General features: G+C 52.1%; 1 protein-coding gene across 2 annotated transcripts in view; it reads right to left on the reverse strand.

Annotated features, from left to right (window-relative positions):
- Positions 1-27,322, reverse strand: part of MYO18B (myosin XVIIIB) — a 225,154-nt gene that overhangs the window by 37,720 nt on the left and 160,112 nt on the right. For both annotated transcript variants that reach the window (XM_045843131.1, XM_045843139.1), the window contains exon 39: positions 26,757-26,942. In XM_045843131.1, the coding sequence (XP_045699087.1) occupies positions 26,757-26,942 (186 nt within the window). The remainder of the gene's footprint in view (positions 1-26,756; positions 26,943-27,322) is intronic.

The following is a 27,322-nucleotide window of genomic DNA, read 5'->3' on the forward strand; positions in this document are numbered from 1 at the left end:
GAGAAAGAGGACAGAAACATCCATGTGTGGTTGCCTCTCTCGTGCCCCCTACTGGGGAACCAGGCCCCCAACCCAGACATGTGCCCTGACTGGGAACTGAACTGGTGACCTTTTGGTTCACAGGCCGGCGCTCAGTCCACTGAGTCATACCAGCCAAGGCCATCTTGTTATTTATTTATTTATTTATTTATTTTTTGGTGCAGTAAAGACAAATAGAAACTTCATGATACAGAGCCTGGCACAAAATAAAAAGAATTACACTCACATAGTATTATACGTATATACCTATGAAGGCATATGCACCTCTGTATATATAGATATGCACAAATATTCTTAGTCTGACACATGCTTAATAAATGTCTTGAATTAATTAATAAGTGAATATATTTATTTATATTTCTCCCATGTGCAAGCACTCTGCTAAATGTTTAAAACACTGTATCGCACGCAATTCTGTTTAAGGAGCCTCAGAACCGAGTGCTCCATAAACACGTAAAGGGTGCTTTGAGACCATTACAGCAGCGTGTTAGCGGGCGGTTGCCTCTGTGTGCTGAGATATCGGTGACTTTTACTTTCCTTTTTTATACTTCTCCAGATAGTCTGCCAGGGATGTGAATGACTGTTATTTTCAGAATGTTAACAAATCTAAGAGTTCATTTCTCTCTGATGCTCCCAGGAACAGTCCCCTGGTCCACGTACCTGCTCCCTGCCTCTTAGGGCATCCTTGGTAGCCTCACTGACCCCATTCTATAGATGAGCAGGCTGAGTCCCAGAGAGGTTGTGTAACTAAGACATGCCAACCCAGAGTTGGATCCAGGTCCCGGGAGCTCAGCCCACAGCACTTCCCCCCTTTGCCTCTAGTTGCTCCTGCTTCGCCCAAGGATACCTGTGTCTCCAAAGAAAGATTAGGAGGAATGGCCATTGTTTCATTCCAATTGTCCACCGGCCACTTGCCTGGGAGAAATGAGGCTGCAGGGAAACATGAGAGCCTGGTGAATTATATCCTGGTTGGAGCTCAAGGCCCTCTTAGCAACGAAGGGAGCATTAGCAGGCAGTGTTCAGCCTCATTGAGGAAAGGGATGAGTTGAGGTACCCATTAGAAACCCTAAAAGTATGCATCCGATTGTCTTGAGACTGAAAGTGAGCCCAACCTCCAGCAGGGGGAGGAACAGGGGAAAAGGTGGTCTTCTCCCTCCAAGGTCTGTTCTTCCTTCTTCATATTTACCCTGCAAGTTCATTGTTTTTAATCTATTTTTATGATGTGGTAATACACACAGAGAGACTTGTCAAAGATTCCAAAGTCACGCAGCTAGAAAGTGGCGGATGGAAGCTTTGGCCTGTCCATTTCCAAAACATCAGTAAATACCTGATTCTTCCTGCCCTTTTTTTGCCCATGGCAGGCATGTCCAATCGATCACTGCATGGGCCCAGGCAATCTGGGGCCAGCGTCCAGGGCCGCCCTCTGCTCCATCTACCAGCATCAACAGGATCTCTCAGCTCTGCCACATTTTCACTGATCTCAATCCTCCCGAGCTCTCAAAGAAGACACGTGTTAGTCTTTGAGGGGAGTGGATTTGTCCTTGAAAATTGGCAAGGGTTCTATGGAATTTAAGGAAGCTGCAGCCTGCAACACTTAGGGAGAGACCTGGTAGGTGGGGAAGGAGAAATGCAAACCAACCACGTGGAAGCAGCTGGAGAAGCAGTGTCTTTAGAACAAGATGAACCCTGAAGCACCTGTGTGAATTCTGAAGCGTTACTAATCCTTTCTCATTTCCAGTTCCTCATCTGTTAAAATGACAGAATTATTCTCCGGCTGCAGGTTGTTGCAAGGGACAGAGGAAATAATGTAAAAACTGCGTACATCTGGTATACCTACCACAGGGGGCACGTGCTTGACACATAACGAACACCCCCATTTCCTTTTTTTCTAAGTAAAGACTAAAAATATGGAGCCTGCAGATACTGCATACTGAGGCCAGCCTCCTTTCTCAGGAAATGAAGTCTAAGAACCTGATGCTTTCTTGTTGAATCCAGAAGGAATCGGTGCAATGCCTCCAAGGAGCCTGTATCCATCAGGGAAATTTAAATCACTCCGGATTGTTCAACCGAAGGAATTTAATGCTGGGAATTAGTTATCCAGGTGACAGGCAACTGGGAAGGAAAAGGAGATTATCAACAGCAGGGAGGCACTGCCAACCTAGGGCTGGAAGGAAACGCCAAGACACTGGGCCACCCGATGGGTGGCGAAACCTCAACAGGGCTGCCTGCTGGCAGCTGGCGTCACAGAGGAGGGGAGTCCCTGATGGGACCTGGAACTACAGAGGCTCAGCTGCTGCCAGGGATGCCACTCGAGACTGTGCAAGACAGGGAAAACGCTGTGGGTTCTCTCTTCCTGCCTTTCAGCCGTCCTTCGCTGCCATGAGACCTACCAGAAGGCAGCTGGTAAACAGAGTTCCCTGCCGTTCTGAGCAAAGCAGGGCAGGGGCAAGAGTGGATCCGAGAGTGAGCAGGAAAATTACTGGCACTGAGCACAAGAGCATCTGGGCTCATTCCAGCCTTCATTGTGAGAGACAGACGAGGGTGTTTTCGGTTTGTAAAAATTCATCACACTGTATACATAAGATATGCACACTTTTCCAGCAATATAGGAGGTCTGTCTAGAAAAAAGTCCAGCCAATGTTAGTCTAATGAGAACAGTTTGCCCAACACTGATGCAACCTGACAGCCAAGGAGAGTGCACTGGAATGTGCATGTGTGAACAATGATGACCTCACTGTACTAATCAGTGGGGGTGGTAGATGCCATTGAGTGAGCATGTGTACTGTGTGGCTGTCACATTCAAAATGACACAGTGAGTGGAGCAATGAGCCTGCATCAAATTCGGTGTTAAGCTTGAACATTCCTCCGCAGAAACCATTCAGATGATTCAGAAGGCTGTAGCTATGGGCAACTGATGACTGGAAGCTTTTATCAAGGCAACACGCCTGCTCATGCATCACATCTCTGTGCAGAGCTTTTTGGTGAAACATCTAATCACCCAGGTGACTCAGCCCCCTACAGCCCAGATTTGGCACCCTGCAACTTCTGTCTTTTCCCAAAACTAAAGTCACCTTTGAAAGGGAAGAGATTTCAGACCTTTGATGAGATTCAGGAAAATATGATGGGGCAGCTGATGGTGATTGGGAGAACTGTGTGACGCCCCAAGGTGCCCACTTTGAAGGGGACTGAGGTGTCATTGTCCTATGTGTAATGTGTCTTGTATCTTCTTCAATAAATATCTCTATTTTTCATATGACAGGGCTGGGTACCTTCTGGACAGACCTCCTATGTGTGTTTCAAGGAAAAAGTTGTAAGAAATCCAGAATTATAACTTTCAAGTATTATAGACTCAAACATGGGGTTAAAAACTCCTAGTCTCTATCAGTTATTTATTGCTACATGACAAACTGCCTCAACACCTAGTGTTTGGAAATAATCAAGTATCATTCAGCATCTCTCACGGTTTTCTGGGGTCAGGACACTGCCGCCCACGCTCACAGCAAAACCCTGGGGCCACTCTGAACTTCTTCCCATTTCTAGCACCACATCTGTTCAAGGACTGAACTGTGTCTCCCCTCTCCTCCTGCAGAAAGATTCATTAAATCCTAACCCCAGCCCCTCAGAACGTGACTGTATTTGGACAGAGGGTCTGCACAGAGGTACTCCGGTTAAAATGCGGTCATGACAGTGGGCCCCCACCCAATATGACTGGTGTCCTTGTAAGAAGAGGGAAAGGGAGACACAGAGACACACACACACAGGAGGGCAGATGCTGTGAAGACGCACAGAGAGAGCGCCACGCAGAGATGGAGGGTAGGAGTGAGGCATCTGCCGGCCAAGGGACACCGGAGACTTCCAGCAAAGCCCCAGGAGCCAGGAGAGATGCACGTCCCTTCTCCAGCATCTCCCGAGGAGCACGGCCCCGCCCACCTCCTGAAGCCAGACTTCTGGCCTCCAGCACGGCGAGACAACACCTTCCTGTTTTCCCAAGCCACCCGGTTTGTGGTGCTTTGTTACCGCAGCCCTAACAAGCTAACAAGACACCACGCGATCTTCTTTCTTTTAAAGACCATTGCAGTCATGTGTCTCTTAACATGCACTTCTGAGAAGTGTGTCCTTAGGCGAGCCAGGCTTCGCCCAAGTTGCACACAGTGCTCTCGCACAAACCTAATAGACGGTCTGGCTCACGACACGCCAAGCCCATCGCTCCCGGCTACAGGCTTGTACAGCGTGCTGCTGTACAGAACAGCGCAAGATTGAATTCATCACAAGAGAAAACGACGCAATCAAGAGATGCGCTAAACACATGATGTATGGGCAGCTGCCAGCCTAACACGGCAGACTAGAAAGAGCACGCTAAAATAATGACAGAAAGTATAGGACAGTGACCAGCCGTTCATCACCAAGTCTTACGCACCGCACTGTACTTCCCCAGCACCGGCAGTGCGGTGTGTTTGTGTGCGACAGCATCACCACGGCATGTGAGTAACGTGTCCTGCTATGACGTTGGGACAGCCGCGACATCACTAGGCTGTGACGACACCAGATGACTGGAACTCTACTGCTCCGTTGTAGTCGTGTGGGACCACCGTCACACAGGTGGCCCACTGTGCACCGAAACGTCGTTACGTGATGCATAACTGTGCTTTCGCTTTCTGGTTCTAGCAGGGTGCACCTCAGAGAAGTTAGAAAATAAAGACAGAGGCAAAAACATTACTCTTAAGTCCGTTATACAGGGACAACCACTCTTAAGGTCTATGTTTTGCTGTATTTCCATCCTGTGTTCACGTCTGCGTCGTGTATAAGAGATACGCACACTCAGGCGAGATGGCTGCACAGTAAAGGCAAGTGAAGGTTGCCGAGCACACAAGCAGGCGCCCTTGGAGCCCGGCCCCACCCTGCCAGCCTGCCCTGCCGGGGTTCCCCATTATCTCAAGGCAGAAGAGCTGGGGGCCCCAGGCACCTACTTGCCCTCTTTCCTTCCCTGGCTCATTTTCCTGATTGTTTGAGAGTGCCCCCAGCTATTGCCTGAGGGCGCAAGGCTAACATTTCAGGCAATTTGGGCTGTTTAAAATCTAAGTGATACAGATTTGGCCTGCAGAAAGTCTGAGGTGTGTGTATTTGCTGTGCACACGCAGACGTGACAGAAACCTCTGCGGACAACACACCACATACCAGCGGCCCCCACTGAGGCTCAGGGCAGGAAGCCACGTGGGCAAGGTTGCAGGGCCACTGGGTGGCAGAGGCTGAACTTCCGACCCAGGTCCTCTCTCTATTAGAAAGTACTTTCCTGGCCCTGGCTGTGTGGCTCAGTTGGATGGAGCATTGCTCCATGCACCAAAGGGCTGCCAGTCAGTTCGATTCCCGGTCAGAGCTCACGCCTGGGTTGTGGATTGGATCTCTGGTTGGGGTGCGTGTGAGAGGCAAACAATCAATGTTTTTCTTTTTTTCTTTCACATCATACTTCTCTCCCCTTCCCTCTAAGATCAGTGAAAATTTGTCCTCGGGTAAGGATAAGATAATAATGATTAATAATAATAATAATAATAAATAAAAGAAAGTACTTTCCTCTCTCTGTTCTCCAGTTCATACATTCTGGGTAAGCTATTTTTGCTTAAACACTGGCCCCAGCTAGTTGAGTAAGACTGGTACCACGGACTGGGGCTTCAATGGTGAGGAGGGGACTCTGCACTTGGTGTGGGGTCCCAAGTTTCCCCTGATGGGTGGGGAGGGCTGGAGGGCAAAGAGTCTTCAGAAGGCACAGCAGCGGATGTGGCTGAGGGTCTCAGGGCCAGTGGGATGGGGATGGGGAGAGGAGTGTGGGCCCACTTTGAGCAGTGAGCGACTGTGCTGTCTTTACATACCCAGGTTTACACATAAAACAAAACAAAACGTTAAAAAAAAACCTAAGTTCCTCACAGCTCTAGCTCTTCAGAGCTCACAGCTCTCCCAACCCTAACACCACCCCCAGCCTGGGACCCCTGACGCAGCATCTTCAGAAGGGGACACAGCAGGACTGTCACTGGAGTCCAACCCCTCAAGGCTGACACCCAGGGGCCCCGCAAAGTGCCAGCTGCAGACAGACACTAGGACCCTGGCTGAACACCAAACACCCCGCTCCTGACTTCCCAGTGCTACCCGCCCAGATTGCCTCCTGAAAAAAAAAAAAAAAAAGAAAAATGGCATTTAATTTTTCTGCGGAAACTCAAATATGACACATCTGTGCCACCTGATTTTCCTGACAGAAGAATAATTATATCAACGTAATTAAGTCTCAAATGCAAAAATTATCTGCGCCGCAAATACCGAGGCCGTACTTCCCGCATCCCAGGGCCGTTGTTCCAGGCAGTAATCATCGAGCCACCTTTGGCATGTCTTATTTCCATTTAAATGCAAATGAAGCGCATATATCTTCTCAGCCCACTAGCAGATGCGACTGCAGAAATAGGGAGGATGGACTTGGAAGCTTCTCCACTGACCACTGGATTTTGTAGCCAAAGAAGCTAGTGTGAGAACAAGTTCTTAACCACTTGGTCCCTGCCTGGGCCTCAAGTATCTTGTCAATACGATGGGCTAATGTCTTTCATCTTCCCCTGCTCTCCCTTCACTGACGTCAACTTAGACTCCACGTCACCTCCTAAGGGTTCTTGCGGTCTTAAACTTCCTGTCTTCGATCCAGCCCCCTCTCCAGGCTGCATCCCATAAAGCAACGAGGGCGGATCCCTTTCACCTGACCAGGTCCTCTCCTGCAAAAGAGGCCCCAGCGCCTCCTCATTTCCCACAGTGCAATCTGTGTGGTTGAGCCTACCGTGCCCTTCCCAGTCTCCCTCCCAGCCCACCCACCAAGGTTCTTGTTCTTCCACTGCTCACACTCTGCACCCCACCCATCAGTCATTCCCACAGACTTCACTATGAGTTTTCATGCCTCTGTGCCTTTGCACCTACCATTCCTCCACCCAGGATGCTCTTCCCTGCTCTGACAAGAGAACTCCTACTCAACCTTCAAAACCATTCTGCCATCACTTCCTCCACGATGCCCTCTCTGGCTCCTCTGCATAGAATTAGCTGCCTTCATCTCTGAGCCTGTAGCATTTGCACAAGTCATGGAGGTAGGCACATACCCCATGCTGTTGCAAATATTTTCCAATTTCCAATTTCCTGCTATATTGCATTCCTTAGGAGTAGGGTTGCCCTCAGCTTTATATCCCAAATGCCTAGTGCACTGCCTGGGACGTACAAGTCACCACATGGACCTGGACCACGTTTCAGCTGTAAGTTCTCCTAGCTCGGAATTCATGGTGGGGGCAGCATGCAGCAGGTCCTGCCACCACCGGGCTTCGATTCACCCACGCAGACACAGGCCCACAACCAGCTCCACCATGCACAGCACGACCTTAGGCAAGTCACTGCCTGCCTACCCGAGCCTCAATTTCCTCATCTGTAAGGTGGGAATGATGCACACACCGCTGTGCCGTGGGACGAGTTGAGGATTATGGGTAGAAGGTGCACGATGTATTGCATAAGATGCAGAAGGTGCTCGGTGAACACCAGCCCCTTTCCTGCTCTCAGAACTGCAGGGGTCAGTTGGGGAGTGTGGCAAGTTCCCACAGTCTCCTCTATTTTGATGCTTTGTTGCCCTCGCCCCATATCCCCTGCATCCAGTGCGCTCAACCCTGCCCCCGACTGGCCACAGCATGTTAATGCCCCCAAACGGTCCTCAAACCCTTCCTGTCCCCTCTCCACCTAAACATGTTTGGACTCTGTCCTTCTACGTCACCGCCACATCACAATTCATGCAAACATGCCCGTGAATCAGACAAAACTATTATTGCCAATGTGCCAGCCCCACGGGTTGGGTCAGGCCTCGTCCATTAGCATCCTTGTGTGCCCAGGGCACCCAGGAAAGGCTTGACGGGGGATCGCACACACCGCCTGTAAATACAGGAGTCGGAATCCTTGAACAAAGTCATTCGCCCAACAGTGACTAAGATGACCACATCCCAGCAGCTACGCCAGGGACAGCCAGAGAGAGCGGGCACAGGGGTGAGGCTGAGAACAGCACCGGACTCGAGACCCAGAAAGAGGTCCCACACCCGCCCTCGGCTCCCCAAGCACCAGTGACCACATCCTAGGGTCTGTCTCCCCAACTCCGCAGCAGGTGTCGATTCAGGGGAAAGGTCCCATTTCCCACACGGAATACTGTGAGGCTCACGTCATGGTCAAGGGCTTTGCAAACCGGGAAGAGCTGAATGCGCACGAGATCATTATTTATCCCACTGCTGCCTCCCGCGCCAGAGATGCGCTTCTCCTTTCAGGCAAATCCGATCGCCTGGGAATGACCGCAGCCCCGGCCGGGGTGCTCAGCAGGCCAAGGGACCGTCACGAGTGAAACTGCGTGAACAGGGAGAAACTCTCTCCCAGCAAATGAACCCCCCTCAGTGGTCTGGTGTTATTAGGTATGTGCCCCCAAGAAGGGATCAGGGAGGACATAGACAGGAGCTACTGGCCCTGGGGACCAGAGCCAGGTTCTGGCCTGCCCCACACTTGGCCCAGAGTCACTGCCGTCTGGCTGGGAACAGGGTGGAGGCGGGAGCTGCTGTCAGAGAAAACGGCGCATGTGACATAAACACCAAAAGACACCGATAAACAGAGTGCAGCCAGGCGTGGGAATGGCCGGAGATTAAGACAGTGGTAGTTTCTAGATGTGATCGGCTTCCATCTGCTGAGGTGAGAGTGGACGTTACAGAGCACCCGGCCTCATCCCGAAACAGTGGGCAGTACCACGGACGGACCAGGAAATGGGCCATTTGGGTAGCTGGGACTCACTTATTTGTGCCACTTTTCAATGGGAGGGCTCCAAACGCTCTCCAGCTCCTCCAATTCAAGGGCACCGCGCGGCCTCCAGAGAGGCGTTCGGGTGGGTTTCTATTTTCTGAGCTGAAGAATATTGCGCATCATGGACATGTGGGGCCAGATAATTCCTTGTCGAGGGGGAGGGAAGGCGGCAGCCCTGTGCACTTCAGGCTGTTTAGCCGCATGCCTGGCCTCTGCCCGCTAGATACTGGCAGCACCCCTGTCCCCAAGTCACACTGATCAAAAATGTCTCCAGCTGTTGCAAACCCTAAGCAGCAAAATCCACCCCCATGGAGGGTCAAGCTAAAGGTAGGTGGTAGGCATTACGGTTAAAAAGACACAGACCCTGGACAGCAATGAATTTGAACCCTGAAGTAACCACTTCCTGCTACATGACTTCATCTCAGAAACGTAAACCTGCCCTCCCCACGACTCCCGGGGCTCTGGAAGGGGGAGGCGGTATGTGCAATGCCAGCTGCCCCACGTGGGGTCCCTGGTTCGGCACCATGGGCATCGCCTGGTTGCTGGTTAGAAATGCAGACTCTCAGGCCCCATCCTGAACCTGCCGACTGAGAATTGGAATTTTAACAACCTGGTAACACATCCTGGTGCCAATCTGTCCTAGCTGTCCAGCCTTGAGCAAGTCACGCCACCGTTTTTAAAACATGTAAAACAGCTAGAACAATGACCTCGCTCCTACCCTTCAAGGTACACATTTAACCAGGCGGTGCACGCAGAGCACTGTGCCGAGGGCCGGCCACGCCGCAGACAGGCAGTGAGCGCCGGTGCCCAGGCTGGCCCCCGCCCCCTCCCAGGTGCCACTCAGACTCTCACAGCTGGAAGCCCGGGCTCCCAGCGGCAGGACATAAAGACGAGGGAGCTCCCTCCACGCGCTTCTGTGATCTTCCTTTTGATGGAGTCTAAAATTATATCAGCCACTTGGCCACTCATGGCCCATTTATTCATCCATTGACTCAACAGGAAAGGAAAACAACTGCTAAGCGGTGAGCTCTCTCTCCCTTTTCCCTCCACATCTCAAGGTTACGGCCGGGTGGCGCGTGCCTCTCAGACGAAGAGCCTCATCAAATCCTACTGGCGGTCGGGGCCCTCTGGCGCTTGCCAGGTCTGTCAATCCAGGCCTCCCAGGCACTCCGGGTCCTCTCTCTGCTTTTCCTCAGTTCAAGGACAAGCTCTCTGGCTCTCTCCCAGAGCCAGGGAGCATGTTAGCAACAGCCCCCAGAAGCCCTGTCTTCCTGGAGTTACCTTCAGGGGGCCAGATGCTATCCTGGGAGAGACGGTGGTCTGCACCAGGCAAAACCATCCTCCAAAGGGCTCCATGTCTGAATGCCCTTGGGAATCCCTGGGGGCACATCTGTGCATTTCCTGTGCAAACTGAAGTAGCTGATGATGAAGCCCTTTCAGCTCTTCTATTCCGAGGCAGGGTGGCCGGCCACCGTGCGCAGGCCAAATCTGGCCTGTGCCTGTATTTGTAAATAAAGTTTTATCGGAACCAGCCACATTCACTCATCTATGTATTATTGTCTGTGACTGCTTTCAGAGGTCAGAGGTTGAGACAGAGAGACTCCGTGGTCCACAAAGCTGAAAATGCAGGTTGTGGCAAAAGCCTTGTAGTTGTGAGTATGCAAAATACAATTTGTTCTTGTACTATATTATTAATTATTGTATTATTTTCCATATGAAAAACTATAAACCTGCTTTTGCCACCCCCTGTATTTACTATCTGCCCCTTGGCAAAGGAGAAGGAAGAGGAAGAGGAAGAGGGGAGGAGGAAGAAGGAAGAAGGAAGAAAGAATGAAGAAGAGGGAGGAGGGGGAGGAAGACAAGTGTACTGGCCCCTGGTCTAAAATTCTAAGGCTCTAAAATTCTGTAGCACGAGGAGCGAGCCGTTCTAAGAACGTATGGATTCCAACATCCACACTTCTATTAGGTTGAACCACACGGAATCAACCATATCCCACCATTTCTGAACTATGCAACTGGCAAACGTGTCTGGTTCAACCGAGTAAGATTTTAATATTATGTATGTCTAATGATGCGAGATGCTGTAAGTCCTGAGATTTTCTGGCTTGAAGATTCGAAGATTTTCTACATCACAGTTCTAAGAGGCGACCCTTCCAGATTCTGAGATCCCACAGGCCTCAATGTTGAGTAGCCGCACTGATGATCAGGAGGCGCTGCTGTGCTGGCGGAAAGAGAGGCATGGACGTTAATTGGCCCACATGAAAGAGTTGTGCCGGCAGATTCATTTTTCAAAAAATGCAGGTCGGTGGTACCTCGTAATAAAAAATAATCAAACACGGACAGTAGATGGTAACGTTTGTATCCTTGCCCTTCCAAGACGAGGGCGGCCCAAGGCACGAAATGGGCTTTCATCTCGAGGATCCGAGGGCCTGAGGGAAGGTGCCCTGAGCAGGTGCTATGCTTGGTTGCTCCCAAGCCAGTCCCCTCCGGAAGGCCCTGGCGAGATGAGAAGAACCGTCTGTGCACAAAAAGGAATTGGAAATGAAGTGGCATATGGCCTGGCTAGCTCCACCCTAGGGGACAGTCTGGGAGGGAATGGTGAATCAAATGGAAGCGAAGGGGAAGAGTCTGGAATATATCGAAGCAACAAAGCCTGCCTGAAATGAGGCCCGTTGTCCCCATGTTATTGCCGAGTACCGGATATGTGGCCAAGGCAACTGGGCAACTGTCGTTCTAATTGGATGTGTCTGATTAATGTAGATCCACATGGCCCGCGAGGCCGGGGGCTACCACACGGGACAGCACCACTCTAGGGGACTCATGCATGCTGCTGCAACGAGGTAGAAAGTAACCTAAATATTTGGGAAGCCACCATGTTTCACCTGTCCTGTCTGCTGAAACCAACCCTTCAGGGGAGAACACGGGAGCAACTCCAAGATTGCAGAGCTCTTGGGTTCTGGGCTCTGTGTCCAAGGTTTCTTTGTCTCTAACATGCAAGAGGTATTACTCTGTAGTTGAAAGACTTAAAGCACTGAAGGGCAGATCTGCCCAGGAAATTCCAGTGATTGCTACGGACAGCTACCACTGTCCGCCCCCCATTTTTTATAGCAGGCTCTCTGTTTTGCATATGCAAATGTTTCTGGGAGGCACTCCACAGGCAGTAGATATGTGAGTGCCTACTGGGTGCGTGGTTAACTTTTGAGCTCCACACTGGAAGGGCCAAGAAGGAAGCATTGCCTACCAACAGGAAGTAGCTGGTGTACCGGGGGAAAACAAAATAACCAAACCACCAACACAGAAGCAGGGCCCGTGAGCTCACGGGGTAGTGAGGTCGGGGTCTGGATGGGGCAGAGCCCTGTCTCGGACCTCTCCAAGCCCCCGTGTCCCATCTGGAACACAGTCATGATGAAGTATCTACAGTAGGTAGGCATCTACATTAATTCTCCATGTGCAGTCACGTCCCCCTCAGGTGGACCTTGTTAAAAAGCAGGTCATGACTCAGAGGGGTCGGGCAGAGCTTAAATTCTGCATCTCTGCAGCCAAGACTGCTGGTCTGCTAAGCCCACTGGGAAAAGCAAGGTGGTTGGACACAGGGCATTTGGGAGAATTAATGACGTAAAGGCTTAAAGCCTGCTTAGACCTGGCAGGAACGACTGGCTATTATAGAAGCAGTTAACACTAACAACAGCATTACTAATAACAATAAGTGAAAACAAACTATACACAAGCTAACTTAAAATGCACCTGCGGCTAACATCTGTAACAGAAAATAAGTAAATCCATGGAATCACAGATCAAGGTTCTACTTACACTTTTCCCTCAAAGAGCAATCTTTTTCCCTCCTCCAGTTAAGGGGTCGTGAACTATGAGTATCACCACACAAAAGTCAGAATCGTCCCTCAGATCCCGTCTGAAAACCACACCAGTGGAAAACACAAACATGACGACTGGATTTAACATGCAGCATGCCTGGCTTGCAAACACGGCCTCTGACGATGGCCCAGTATTAGACCACAGCATGAACTGCTCACTCCAGCACCAGAAGGATGTACACAGAATCCTGACTGGTTTGGGGTTTTCCAGCTGAGACAGCGCCTCTTTGATGGCCATGGGAGAAGCTGCCCCAGGGGCGGCAGCATCTTGGTGTGGGGGCGCATCGGTTGGAATGGACAGCAGCAGGACCCCCCCCCCCCCTCGCCCAGGGAAACTTGGAGCTGCCAGACTTTCAAACGAGCTACAGAAAGATGTGCACCACTGACCTGTAACCTCAGCTGGAGCCCACAGGAAAACACTCACATGGGCTTCTTTAATCAGTTTCACTTCCTCGTGATTTTTAGCAGGGGTGAGGGAGTAGGTACTAAGGCGAGTTATTATTTATCTATCATTTAATAGTTCAAGACACTCCTTTAGTCTCCTTATAACCCATTTTACAGATGAGGAAACAGTCTCGGAAAAGACAGGCGACTTGCCCAAGATGCACAGCATTTAAATCTACCCCTGCTGTCTGTCCCCTCCCCCACCTTTTCTTCTAATAGAGCTTGGAGCAGGCGCTGGCAAACCACAGCCTCGTGGACAAGCTACAGCCTACTGTCCGGTTTTGCAAATAAAGTTTTATTGGAACGCCACATGCTCATTCATGCATGGATCGTCTCTGGCTGCTCCTGCACTACAGTGACAGAGCTGAGTAGCTGTGACAGAGCAGGTACGGCCCACAACGTCTAGGACGGTCACTCCCTGGCTGTTCACAGAAAGCGTTTGCCGATCCCTGGCACGGACCCTGCAATGGCTACCTAGGCGCAGCCTCTGGGTGTGCCTCCGGGTGCAGCCGGCTTTGCCGGGCTCTCAGGAAGAAATGAAAAGCGTCTAACTTCCTGAGTTCCTTTCCTTTGGTTTGCTGAGAAGTGACATCCGTCTGTCTCTTCTCCCCACCCACCAAGCAATCAGCTCACAAAAGCAGAGGCCTGGAAGATTCCCCCTGAGTGTTTGTGTGTAAGCCTCTCTCCAGCAGGCTGCTTTGTCTCTGAACCTCCGCCCCCAAACTCTAATAGCATCAGTGACCACGTCCTCTCCCACAGAAGGCAAACAGGAAGCCTGGCTCTCTGCCCTGCTGGGCGGGTGTCATCTGCAGACACCTGCACATTCCCTAAACAAGGACGGACGCAGCTTGTTTTTGCCTTTCTTTTTCCATTTGAAAACTTTTGGGGGAAGAAGATGAGAATGCTGTTGGAGAAATAAATGTGTTAATTCCAATTATCGGTGTGGGCGGCAGAGGTGACTTGCAGCAGGACGCGCTCCGCATCACTGACTTGGAATGCGGCCAAGGCCAGGCTGGGGAGAGGGCAGCATTCCAATGAAGCTGCTGCCGGGACGCGGAGCACAAATGAGGAGGCATCTCATCTGTGAGCCCACAGGTGATAACGTGCGATGAGGCACGTAAGGGACAGAATTTCTGGAACTGTCAAACTAGAAACGATCCAACCACTGGCCTAGGCTCAGACTGCCGCTCTAAAGTTCAGAGCTTGCCTGCTCTTGAAGGAGCTCAGTGTGTGATGCTCTCTGCGCTGTGCCCCACCGTTGCAGTGAAGATGATGTTGACAATGACAGTGATAATGGTGATGACCATGATGGTGGTGGTGGTGGTGATGCTGGGGATGAGGATGAGGATGCTGATGGTGGTCGCGGTGGTAGTGATAATGATGGTGAAGAAGGTGGTGGTCACCTTGGTGGTGACGACGGTGATGAGGACAATAATGGTGATAATGGTGACATTGTCGTGACGCTGGTGGGGATGGTGGTAATGGCAATGAGGACAAGGTGGTGGTGGTGGTAGTGATAACGATGACAATGATGATGATGCTGATGATGGTGGTGCTGGTATGACTGCTATGATCCGAGCTTCCCCCGACCAAACGTGTGTTGAAATCCAAACCTCCGATGGGATGGTGTCAGTAGGTGGGGCCTTCGGGAGGTGATTAGGTCATAAGAGTGGAGGCCTCACGGATGACACCGGTGCTCTTACAAAAGAGGCCCAGAAAGATCCCTAGACCCTTCCACCCTTCAAGGACACAGCTCAGAGGCACCAGCTAGGAACCAGGGAGAGGGCTGCCCCTAAAACTTGACCATGCAAATGCCTCAATCTTCCACCTCCCAGCCGCCAGGACTATGCGCACCGAATTCCTATTGTGTGTACGCCACTAGCCTGTGATAGTTTGTTATAACAATTCGCAAGGTCTAAGACAATGATGGTAATAAGATGATAGGAATTTTGCTGTGTACCAGGCACTGTGATAAGCATTTAGACACCTAATCTCATTAAATCTGCCCCACAAGGCTGTGAGGGAGATGCAAGAATGATACCCGTTTTACAAGATAACAGCGACACAGAGAAGGTGAGTATCTGGACCGGAGTCACACAGCGATGGAACCAGGATTTGCATCCAGGGCTCCTGACTCCCAGTTCTTGCCCGTTCTGTCACGCTTTCGTTCCATTCAGTATGCATTTTTAAAATACGTGCCAAGCAATGTTCTAGGGCAAAGATAAACGAATCTATTTTTTCTATGAAGGGCAAATAGTACATATTTTAGGTTTTATGGGACAAGGGGTCTCTGTCACAAAAGCTCATCTCGGCCTTGTAGTGTGAGAGCAGCCACAGGCAATACACAAGTAATGGGACTCTGCTCCAACAGATCTGCCCTCAGACTGCAGTCCGCCGATGCCCTGCCCCTCAGCCTGGACCACGGGGTCTGCGGTGTTTCCCTGGGGCCCAGGTAAGAGCAGGTGTGACCCGATGGAGAACTCTGCCTCCACTTACCCTGGAGCTTCATCGGCTATGGGTTTCAAAGGGGATTTGGCTACTTTTAAAAAAAATAAGACGAAACTTGGCAATCTTAGGGGGCAATCTTAGGGTGACTCCTTGCTATCTCCAAGTGAGACAGCAAGCGAGGCAAGGGGGTGTCCCTCTGCCCTTTGACACCAAACCCCCAGAGATGAGGTGACCCACCTGTAATCCAGCTGTGGCAGGCATAGAGTCAATCTGGAATGCGCTGTGTCTACAGGGATTTTGTTAGAGGCAGTCACTTCTCCAGCTCAGCAGATGCTTAAGCGGAGGTGGAACTCCCACCAGCTGGAGGCTGGAGCTCAGAGAGGATGAAGCTCACATACCTGCAGGTTTGAGATCCTGTGACCGCGTGCAGAGGTCATGGGGTATAGGGAGGTGCTCATGCCAGAGGAGCCTGCCACCCTGACTTACCGGCCCTTTGAGACATGCCCAGGGCTTGCGGCTCCATGACCAACCAGGGCTAGACGTGCCCAGTGTCTCAGCAGAAAGAGGCTTCGAGATTATCCGGTCCACTTTACAGACAGAAAAAGTGGGCCCGGCACGGGGAGAGGCGAGCCCAAGGCCTTGCAGTCAGTCAGGGGCAGAACTGGGGCTGGAATCCAGGTTCCCGGCTTCACGGCGGGTCCCTCCCTCGGCATGAGCCCCTCCCTTGGGAAGGCGCAAAGAAAAACCAGGCGTGACCAGGCCAGAGGAAAACTTCTCTTCCTCTCTCTGATCCATCCTCGTATTGGGACCTCCCGGCCCCAGAAGTAACAGGAAAGAAACCGAGCCCAGGAGAATAAAGTCAGTGGGAAGCAAGAGACGGAGAAGAGAACAGAGCGTCTGAAAGGGGCGTGGGCGGAGCAGAGAAGCCGGCGAGGCTCAAGGCACAGGCACCTGGGCTCCATAGTGGCCACAGGAGAGACCTGCCTCTCTGGAAGCCACTCCCCCTTCTGGCGCCCGCTTTCCAGTTTTCCTGGGGGGGGGGGGGGACTCTTCCTCTCCTATTCTTTGTCCATGTGGGCAGAGTGGGGCAGACTCGACCCCCGGATCCAGGGCTGGGCATGGATCCCAGAACTGCCCAGCCTGAGCCTGCATCCTTCTGGCTCTGGAAGTGGAAAAAAAGCCCTGGTTTGTAGCCCTTGCCAGTTTCCACGGCACAGATTCTCCCTCAATGGCTGATGTCAATCTACCAGCGTGACCTTTAACACCGGTCGCTGAACACAGAGCTGGGGAGAGATGCACGCAGTGAGCTCGGTCAAGCCAGCCGGCCCCCGCTCACCGGCTTTAGCCGGTTAGCATCATTGGAGTCCTTGACTTCCACGGGGCCTGAAGCTGGGGGTCGCTAGACTTTTTTTTTTTTTTTATCAGATAAAGACTCCCTTTTGCTTAAGCCGATCTGAACTGTTTCTATCACTCACAACCGAGAGTCGTAACCGCGACCAGCTCCCTCGCGCTCTCCCACCACCTGCGCCTGCGACTCCACACCCGCGTGTCCTCCCAGCGAAAACCGTGTTCTCAACCGTGTTCTCTGAGAACCGTGATCTCAGAGAGATCTGACGGCTCGCTCTACCCTCAAGGTCACAGGTGTCCTTCTCCCTTATTATCCCTCAGCCCCCACTCCCCCCAAAAGAGATGAATTACTCTTCAAACCAAATTACAGTTTAAATGAATTCAGAACACTCAGAGTCCAATCCGGGGCCCCCACGGTTCCTCCGGACCACCGACGATCAATATCCCCCCCCACCCCCGCCAGCCCACGTTCTTTCTGTGAGTAATTAACTTTGCCGAGTCAAGCTGCTCTCATTGCCAGGAAGCCTGAAGTGACAAAAGTTCAACTGATGAGGTCTCAGGGGACAAGATTAGTATCCGTCCTTCTGTTTGCCATCTCGAGACTCCGCGAGTTATTTGTCATTGGTATTAGCGACTCGGAATTCTGATTAATTACTGGAGCGTCCGTTTTCGGTGCAGAAACCAGGCCGCTGGCCCGGGAGTAATAGACCCAATTATTCCTAGGTAGGCTTTCGGTAATAGATTTTATTATCGGGATAGCTCATCTCGGAGGCAGACGCAAAGGAGCTCATTTCGTGAGAGGAGAACACCTCTTGAATTGAGACGGGCCCATTCAGCGTCCGGGACCGAGACGGCGCGGAAGGATTCTGTTTCAGAAAAACGTGGCCGGGGCAGGCGGCACCGGGTCCTAAGTCCCTCCAGGGATGGAGTGCTTGTTCCTGTGTCTGCGTGTTTGTTTGCACAAGGACCCTTGTCGGGGGAAGGCCAAGACACCGTGGTGCCTGCAAGAGGGGAGTGACATAAATGCCCACGTTGTCCCCTGCCAGCTCCCTGAGGACGCGGTGGCCAGGAAGAGTGGGGAGCGATGGCAGTGTGTGACCAGGGAGTGTGTAAGCGTGGCCGGCCACTTGGATCACACTGAGATAGCGGAGCAGTAATTAGGAGAACTGGCTGCCCGTCAGGAGGGCCGTAAAGGTGTTATTTACACCCAGCTCACGGCCCCGCACGTCCTTCGTCTGGAATGCCTTTTTAAATACTTCGGTTCCCGGCCAAAATCATTCATCTTTATGCTCTGAAGTTCAGAGCCATTTGCAGGAGGAAAGCACCGAGAGCTTTTAAAAAAAGGAAACCCTTAACACAGGTTCCGTGGAAGCCCCGGCTCAGCAGTGGGAGGGAGCTGTGTTCGGACCTAGAGTTAGGGAACATGGGTATTTGGGGGTGTAAAGACAAAACGAGAAAAGACGGAAACAAACATGAAAACTAAACAGAAGCTGGCGTTGGGCTTCTGACGGCCCTTCCCAGATGTGGCCAGATTCTCAGAAGACAGGAGAAAGTGGACAAGAGGAGATGAAGGAGCCAGCATGCTTTTTGTCTGTTAGGGCAGCAGTCCCTGACACTTTTGTCACCAAGGACCGGATTCATGGAAGACAATTTTTCCACAGACGGGGGTGGGGGTTGGGTGGGGAGTGGTTTCGGGATGATTCAAATGCGTTACATCCAAGCTCACCTCCTGCTGTGCGGCCCGGTTCCAACAGGCCCGGTCCCAACAGGCCCGGTCCAGTACCGGTCCTCAGCCCGGAGGTTGGGGACCCCTGTGTCAGGGGACAGGCACAGCTAGATGTATTGCATGAATTACTGTTTAATTTTTTTGAGTAGATTTGATCATACCCAATTTACACGCAAGTTGAAAGAATGTCCTCACAAGCACTAAGTTCTGACGGTCACGTAATTTTGTTTAAGAAAGACGGTCAGTGAGCCAGGCGATGAGACCGAAGGGCCTCTCAATTCCACACTTCTGCCCCCCCCCCAACTGCCGCCCCCTGGCCAGGGCACAGTGACCCCACCCCCAGCCAGCGGTGTCACAGAGCCAGCTCACACCGGCTTGCAAGAGCTGACTGCTGCATTTTCAGGAATTTTGCCAGTCAGTTGTTAAACACAACTATTATTAAAAATTAAGTGATGCAAACTTACAATGAAATAAATCTTATGAAAGATAACACACACTCCAAACACCTTGCTTCCAACGTATTTTGCTAACATTTTCGCTATTATCTATGCTTTGGGAGTGATGTCCTTCCCATCTGTGGGGTCAACATGCTACATAGTCACACGCGAGTGACAGCTGCTCAATGATGAGCCGCAGAGAGGACAGTGGTCCCAGGAGGTGACAATGGAGTGGAAGCATTGCCATCAGCTGGTGCTGCCCCAGACGTCTACACACAGTAGGACAACACGTTACTCACGTGTCTGAGGCGATGCTGGTGTAAACAAATGTAGCACACCGATTGCATATGATACCTAATACTTGATACCGCTAATAAATGGCTACTTACTAGACTGTGCTGTTTGTCATTATTGTAGCGTGAACTCTTTCTACTTATTTAAAAAAAAAGGTTCACTGTAAAACAGCATGTTGTGTTAAACCAACAGCAGCCTCATAAATCTCGAGTTTGCGGTCTCTGAACTGCATCCTTTTCTTTGGAACTTCATGGAACCTTGTGTTGTTCTGGACAGTAACACGCCGCATAGGCTCGTGGCCGAGGAGCAACAGGCTCTGTCATGCAGCCTGGGAGTGTCGCGGGCTGCACCACCCAGGTCGGTGTAAGTGCACGCCCTCTGTGATGGTCACACAACAGCCACAAAGCCACTGGATGGCGCATTTCTCAGAATCCAAACATACGCCCGCCTTTAAGTGGCACCTAATGAGCACCCCTGAGCCTGGCTTTTCACTCCCACGCTCACTGGCATCATCTTGTCGGCGTGGGGCCAGCCCGAAGGGGAGGATGCAGACCCCAGAGACGGGCAGACACTGGAACCGGGACTCCACCTATCCCGGGGAGCCGGTGGTCACCCGCTTACTACCGTGCCCCTGTCTGTCCCACACTTTTCTCCCGCTGGCCTGGCAGAGCGCCCTCTGCTCCGAGGTCACTGCAAGCGCTCACTCGCGTCAGCGGGAGAGCCTGTCCCCATGGGGACGGTCACGAACACAGAGGGCCGGTGGGGCCTCGGCAGCTGGCCCCTCGTCTGCTTCAGGCCTTGCATTTTTTTTCCGTTGTTTTCCCCCAGAAGGTAGAAAACATACCCCAAAGTAACAGCACATAAATAATTCACGGATCATATATAATGGATGCTGGGTTTAACTGAAGTACAGCCATAAGTGGTTGTCTATTAACTATTTATGACGGTGCCCGGGCAGCCGACAAGCCAGGCTCAGGGAGGAGATCACACCCGCGCTCCCATGTTTTATTTAAACATTATTAAAAGTACACAGTCTGCAGCAAGGCCTTCCATTCCACTCAGAATTAGATTCTGCCGTGAAACCGCCCGTGGGGCCGTGGGAGGCTGGGACTGAGTGTGGCTGGAACTTCCACTGTCCTGCTCCTTTGCGGGCAGGTGTGTGAGCCCCCCTCCTCCGTCTGTCCATGAATTTCTCCCTTCCTCACGGCGCCCCCCCCTCCAGTTTTTCTGGACCTTGGGCACGTCCAGTCGCCCTGCTGAGCCTCAGTTTGACCAGCTGTAAAGAGGGGAATACCACGGGTGTCACCTTAAGGGACATCGTTTGGGTGACATTGGGGCAGTGATTCTTAGCCTGGGGAGGTTTTGCTCCCAGGGAACATCCGGCGATGTCTGGAGATATTTCTGATGGTGATAACTCGGTGGGGTGGCGGGGTGTAACTGTCATTTAGTGGGTAGAGAGCAGGGGTGCTGCCAGATGTCCCACATGGCACGGGACAGCCCCCACGGCAGACAATTACCAAGGTCGAGAAACCCCAGATTACAGAATCAAAAGCAATATTCATTTTTATGACTCACTCTTTGAAAACTACACTTGAACGAGTAATGTCTTGTGTCTAAAGCCGATCAGTAGCGCAGTGGGTCTGAGCTGGCCGGGCCTGGAATCGAGCTCCGACTCTGCCCCATGCTGGGAAGGTGACTTAGGAGAAGCTGCTTCAGCCCTCCAGCTAGTAAGTTCTTTGTTAGTGAAAGAGTGATGACTCCCTCAAGGGGCGAGGTGTAAATGAGCAGCTCATGCAAAGCACTTCACCCAACACACAGTGACTGGTAAGCAAATCAGCATCGTATCAACCATTACGGGGATGGGACGGGATCGTGAAGCTGGCAGACTTAAGACAAAGTGTATGTAGAAAGTCAGGGGAGGAATAAGGAGACAGGAGAAAGAAAAGCAAAGCAGCATCTATTAAGCACCAACTGCATGCTCCGTTCGGCACCTTGGCACACATCACCGCATTTACTCCCTGCGGCCACCCAATGAGGTTGGCTGCACCTCATTCACTGAGGTTCACTGAGCGGGGAACGGAGGTTCTGCCGTGTCAACTTAGCTGCCCAGAGCCTGGGACTCCAGGTCCAGTGCTCTTCCTGCCACCCTGCAGTGAGCCGAACAGCCTCCCCCTAAACCCATGCCACTTGGACATTCAGAAGGTGACCTTTTGGGAAATGGGGTCCTTGCAGACATCCTTCGTTAAGATGAGGTCATACTGAAATAGGGTGGGCCCTACATTCAATGACTGGTGTCCCCTGGCACAGCCCCTGGCCCATTCACGTCTGTATCTCCCATGACATCGGGCACAGGACCAGGATGCAAACTGACGTGTGTTGATCTGAACGTTTCAACTTTTAAGACAAACTGAGCTTTTGTCTTGAGAGGCAGAACTACAAAATGTTGAGGAAACAATTCAGCAAACAATTACCGAGAACCTACCTTGTGCCTCACCCTGACCTAGAGACCCAGGGTCAAATAAAATGCAGCCCCGCTCTCAGGGGGACTCTGTCGAGACAGATGAGAGCAAAGAAGGGGCACTAACTGGGTGCCCCGTGCATGGGGGCGCGGAGCACACGCAGAGGTGGGAGGGAGCACAGGGGAAGTGGGTGACCTAGCACGGGGTGCAGATGACAGTGAGGGCTTCCCGGAGGGAGCTCTGATCTGAAGTTTGTAGACTGGAGAGACAGGCACAGGATTCCTGAGAGCAAAGGGGTAGAGTCAGGAAGTAACACCGCGCTGGGTCCTGAACAGCTGCTTTCCTGCATGAGTAGAACCCTCATGGTGCTGGGAGGCAGGCAGAGGCAGGAGCACCTACAGAGGCTGGATTTCAGAGGCCCTGGGAAGGGCTGGGCTGCGCTGGGGAGGCAGGAAAAAGAAGCGGAGGACTTCTTAGCAGAACAGACTCAGCGAGGTGGTATCCCTTCTGGAAAGATCTTCGGCAGGGAGCAGCAAGAATGGAGGGCGAGTGGTGATACAGGTTAGAAGGTAACTCTAGAAGCCTAGACCAGAGGGGATGTGGTTTAAATGAAGACGCAGGAAGCAGGGATGGGACAGGAGGGGATGGATTTGAAAAATTCCTAAATAGGGTAAAGCCCAGAGGCCTGACTATTAATGGCATGAGCCACGGAGCCACAGATCACTGCTGTTTCTGGCTTGGGTCACTCTGAGAGTGAGCAGAAGCACCACTGCAGTTTCTCAAGACCTGTGAAGCTTATGAAAAAAGCACCCAGCTCAGAAAAATGTTGACACGAGAGAGTCAGGCCAAAGTGATGAAGGGTAAACCCAACAGGTGCAGCCTCTGAAACAGGTGCACAGGCCAAAAGCAGGCAGAAGGCAGGCTTTCCTGTCGCCTGAGGCTCTCCCCACTGCCCTTGACCTCCCCTGGCCACCCCGGGGCCAAGGTGGTGTCCACTGGGCTCTGTAACGATTGAAAACCAGCAGGAGAAAAATCCGCAGATGTGCCTTCTCGTTGCCCCAGTGACAAAGGGACTTGAATGATTTAGAGGCCAGAAGATTCTTTTCCCCATAATGGCTCCTGGAGTCGCCAGGAATAGGACATTTACTAAAATTAATGGCAAAACCTCATTTTTCTTTTTTCTGGGAAGGGAAGTTCCGTCGGTGGGATAATTGATCCTGATCGGGACGTGCCCGGGCACCAGCGAAGGGCATAAATCATTCACACGGAACAACTCTCAGCCTTTAAACCAACACCAACGGTGACAAACAGTGGAGGCTGGGGACCGGAGGGAAGGAACCTGGAGGGACGATCCATCAACACGCTTCTCGCCTCTCGCCAGGGCTCAGAGTGTGGGGCCCGTTTTTGTTTTTTTTTTTTTTTGGTCACCCACAGCAGAGGCTGTTTTTCAGCAGCGTTGGGTTGGAAGGGCAGAACTGGAGACTCGGGGATAAATCTAGAGTGGGACACACAGGGCTGCCCAGACCAGCTCTGCAGCCCCGGGCAAGGCCCCCCCACCGAGTGCCAGCCTGCAAGTTCTCCACCCGCCGGGGCTGATGTGGGTGTGGAAGAAGGCAGCGTCTGCAGAGGCCCAGAGCGCAGAGTAACTCAATAAATAGTTGTCCAGGGAAGGAAGGAAGGAAGGAAGGAAGGAAGGCAGGCAGGTTTGGATGAGGGAGTTAGGAAATCATTCTATTCTCCCCCAGGGAGATTTGAATTTCATACGTGGAAAAGGGAGAGGGCAATGCTTTACCCACAGAAATGATCTATGGAGGTGACGGGGGCATGGTCCCTGAAACGACACCTTGCATCACCGGTGAAAGCTCTGAGCAGCCCTGACACAGGAATGTATCAAATACACAGGCAACGGCCTTGGCCGTAGCTTTCCATTCAATGGGAGCAGATTGAGGGCAAGGGAGCGTCTTGGTCGCCCTGGGTGCACAACATCTGGCACGAGGCTCGGCCCACAGCAGAAATTAGGGACACACACACACCGTGCAAGGAGGAAAGGACAGAACCCGGCTGCTCTGCAGGCATTGGTGGAGTGTACAGAGACCACATGGCATGGAGCAGCCACCCTCGGTCTTACAGCGGGGGGCGGAGGAAGGCACACAGGTGACAGGGACATGGATGGGGAGAGATGAGATGGCATCTCCTGAGAAACCTGGGGAAGTTCCAGGAAGCCAAGCCAGTGGGAGGGGCCTGGGTCCCAGGGTTCATCTTTAAAGTGACAGCACTCACCGAACTCTCCCACGGAGCTGGGTTTTGTCTACCTTGTCAGCTTCTGCCCCGCAGGGGCCTATGATTCCCTGCCCTGCCCCACCGACACCCATCCCCGTGCCATGCCCACAGCTGGTATTAAATAAATATGTGTTGAATGAATGCATGAGTGATAGATATAAAAAAATACAACATACTGTCTTCTCCCAGTGAAAATATCCCGGACCCCAAAGGCCAGGGGCATGCTGGAGGGCAAAAGGTCGGTGAGCTGGGGATGTCCACAGTTAGGACGGGTCTGCCCGCCTGCCACTGTCCCTCTGAGCTTTGCCCGTGCATAGAGTTACCGAGGAGACAAGAAGCTGTGCCGAATCCCTGCAGAACACCAGCGAAGCAGGAACACACCCCCTCTCCTGTAGTGGGGTCAAGGGTGCCTCCCCCAAAGGTTATGCCCCCCAGAACCTGTCGATGTGACCCTACTCGGAAAAAGGGTCTTTACTGACACAACTAAGATAAAGAGCTCGAGATGAAACCAACCTGGCCTTAGGCTGGGCCCTAGGTCCAACGGCAGGCGTCCTTACACGAAAAAGCCAGAGGGATGTTTGAGACATGTCACGACAGAGGCAAAGACTGGAGTGATGCAGCCACAAGCCAAAGAACGCCTGGACTCGCCAGGACCCGGGGCAGCGAGGAAGGGGTCTCCCCCAGAGCTTCCGGAAGGAGCACAGCCTGCCCACAGCTGGGCTTCAGATTTCCGGCCCGCGGAACTGTCAGAGAATCGGTTTCCATTGTGTAAAGCCACCCGGTTCTGGGTGATTTGTTAAGGCAGACCTAGAAAACAAATACACCTCCCAGCCACAAACACACCAGAATAAAGAGGAAAGTTCAGCCTGGATAATTTTTTCCAGAATCTTGCAATTAGAAAAAACAGAGAAGGATGCAGATCTAACTCCAGCATACATGCGAGCTTTGTCTTTTACAGTTTTAATTCATATATGGGGGTTGCACTGTCATCTTTTAAGTATTTTAGGGTCTTGAAAGATCTACATGTGTCCCTGGGAAAGGGGGTAGGAAGAATAACGTGGGCAGAGAGGGAAGCAGAGGAGAGGGAGAAAAAGGGAGAGAGCAAAAGAGCGAAGTTGGGAGAGAAAACTCCGTTTTGATCTGGCCAGCAGGCCTGGGTGCCTGGCCAGTTAAAGAGACGTCTGAGGAGAAAGGCTGGGATGTTCCCTCGCTCCCGGCCACAGCTGGCAGGCGGGGAGCTCAGCTGCCTCAGAAGCAACGCTGGTTAATGGGGAGGTTACCCTGTCAATGGGAGGGAAGAGTCTCCGACGGGACTGGAGCAGCTGCCAGTCACGGGACCTGGACGTGGGCAACCTCCCCTCTGTGCAGAGCCTCACCTGCCGGCTTGTCAAGGGCAAAGCTGATGGGAATGACACTGGCCATGGCAGGCAGTGGCCAAAGATATGTACCTGCTGGAGGACAGTTTGGTGAGACCTGTCACAAAACCAGAGCGGAGAGGGCAGGAAGGAAGCTAATGACCGAGACTTAGAGGCCTCTGGGCCAAGTGCTGAAATGCCGTGGGCTGTCTCAGTGAAGGTGCCATGGTGGGCGGTGGGGGAGACGGGGGAGCCAGATGCCTCCTGGGTCCCCAAGGCGAAAACCTGGAGTCTTAGGGCTATTTAGCCTCATGGGGAGAAGGAAGAGCAAGCTCTCTCAGGTGCTCTGCGATCTCTGCAGGAAATGGGTCTCAGAAAAGTACACCGAAGGGTGAAGAAACCTTCCCGTTGGGCAGGAGACAGAGTTTAAAAGGTTCCGTGGACCACACCAGGGAGCAAAGCGTCACTAGATGGACAAAAGCAGAGACTGCAGAGTCGGACAGACCTGGGTTCACACTCTCACTAGCACGCAGCCTCGGGCAAGTGAAGGCACCGTTCGGGGCCTCAGCTCGACATGTTGATGCCCCCGTGCCTCAGTTTCCCTATCTGTAAAGTGGAGATCAGAATAGCACCTACCTCGCCATACTGATAGGGGATTTTCAATGACAAGCGTTTAACCCAGAACCTGGCATACAGCAAGTGTCTAATAAACAGTGGCTTGAACATTACCATTTTCATTTTTTGTGTTTGTTGTGGCTATTCATAGTCCAGAAGTAGCACTGACCCTTACTAGGTGTAATCTTACACAAGTTAGCTCACTGCTTTGAAACCACAGCTCTCTGATGGGTAAAATGGGATAATTCTGACTTCCTGGGGTAGCCGTGATTACAGGATATTAGGGATGTTAAGACTTGTGCGAGATAGACATTTAATCAACACTGACCCGCTCCTCCTCCCACGAGGACACCTGCCTTTGGAGTGGAATGTGGGAGGCAGGCACTAGAGTCTGAGACAGAAAGGAGCTCAGAGACCATCCCAGAGTGAATGCCATTGGTCCACTTTGGGCCCACCTACCGGGTTTGCAGCCAATGGCAGCATCTTTGCCCATCCCCTTCCAGTGTGGCCCTGCTCCCAGCCTATTCCTGCAGGTCTCAGAGACTCCCCCTCCCCAATCTCAAACCATCCATCACACGAGAACCCGTGCTGGGGACGCCACTCACCAGCTCCATGCACCTCCGGCTGGCCTCCGCCTCCCGCTGCACCAGCTCCTCCATGTCTGCCTTCAGCTCCTCCAGGCGCCGCTGGTAATACTGGCTGCTTTCCCGCTGCTGGGACTCGGCCTCGGCCGCCTGCGAGAGCTCCTCGCCCATCTTGATGAGACTGTCCCGAAGCCGGATGACCAGGACCTGAAGGGGGTCGGAGAGCACAGGCCCACCTCACAGTCAGAGGCCAGGGGCTCCGGGAAGAGGCATCCTTTGCTGAGTCTCTGTGTGTTTTTATCATCAGGATGATTATCCTCATTTCTGATACAATAAAGAATTTACTTTAAAAATCTAGGAAGTGGTAACTGCTATTCTGAGAGGCAGGGCAGTACACTGACGAGAGCCCTGCCTCTGGATAGGATCTGGGTTCAAGTCCCAGCTCCACCTCTTCCTGGCAGAGCGACTCTGGGCCAGTGATCTAATCCCTCCAGGAGACGGGTGTGACGACAGTCCCTACACAGGACTTTTGGAGAAGGGGTGGGAATCAGTCGCATTTACAGTACCTTCCCTCATCCCCAGGTTTC

This window comes from Phyllostomus hastatus, unplaced genomic scaffold (genome assembly GCF_019186645.2).
Source record: "Phyllostomus hastatus isolate PE091 unplaced genomic scaffold, TTU_PhHast_1.1 phas_contig_1162, whole genome shotgun sequence".
In the NCBI taxonomy this organism is placed as follows: domain Eukaryota; kingdom Metazoa; phylum Chordata; class Mammalia; order Chiroptera; family Phyllostomidae; genus Phyllostomus; species Phyllostomus hastatus.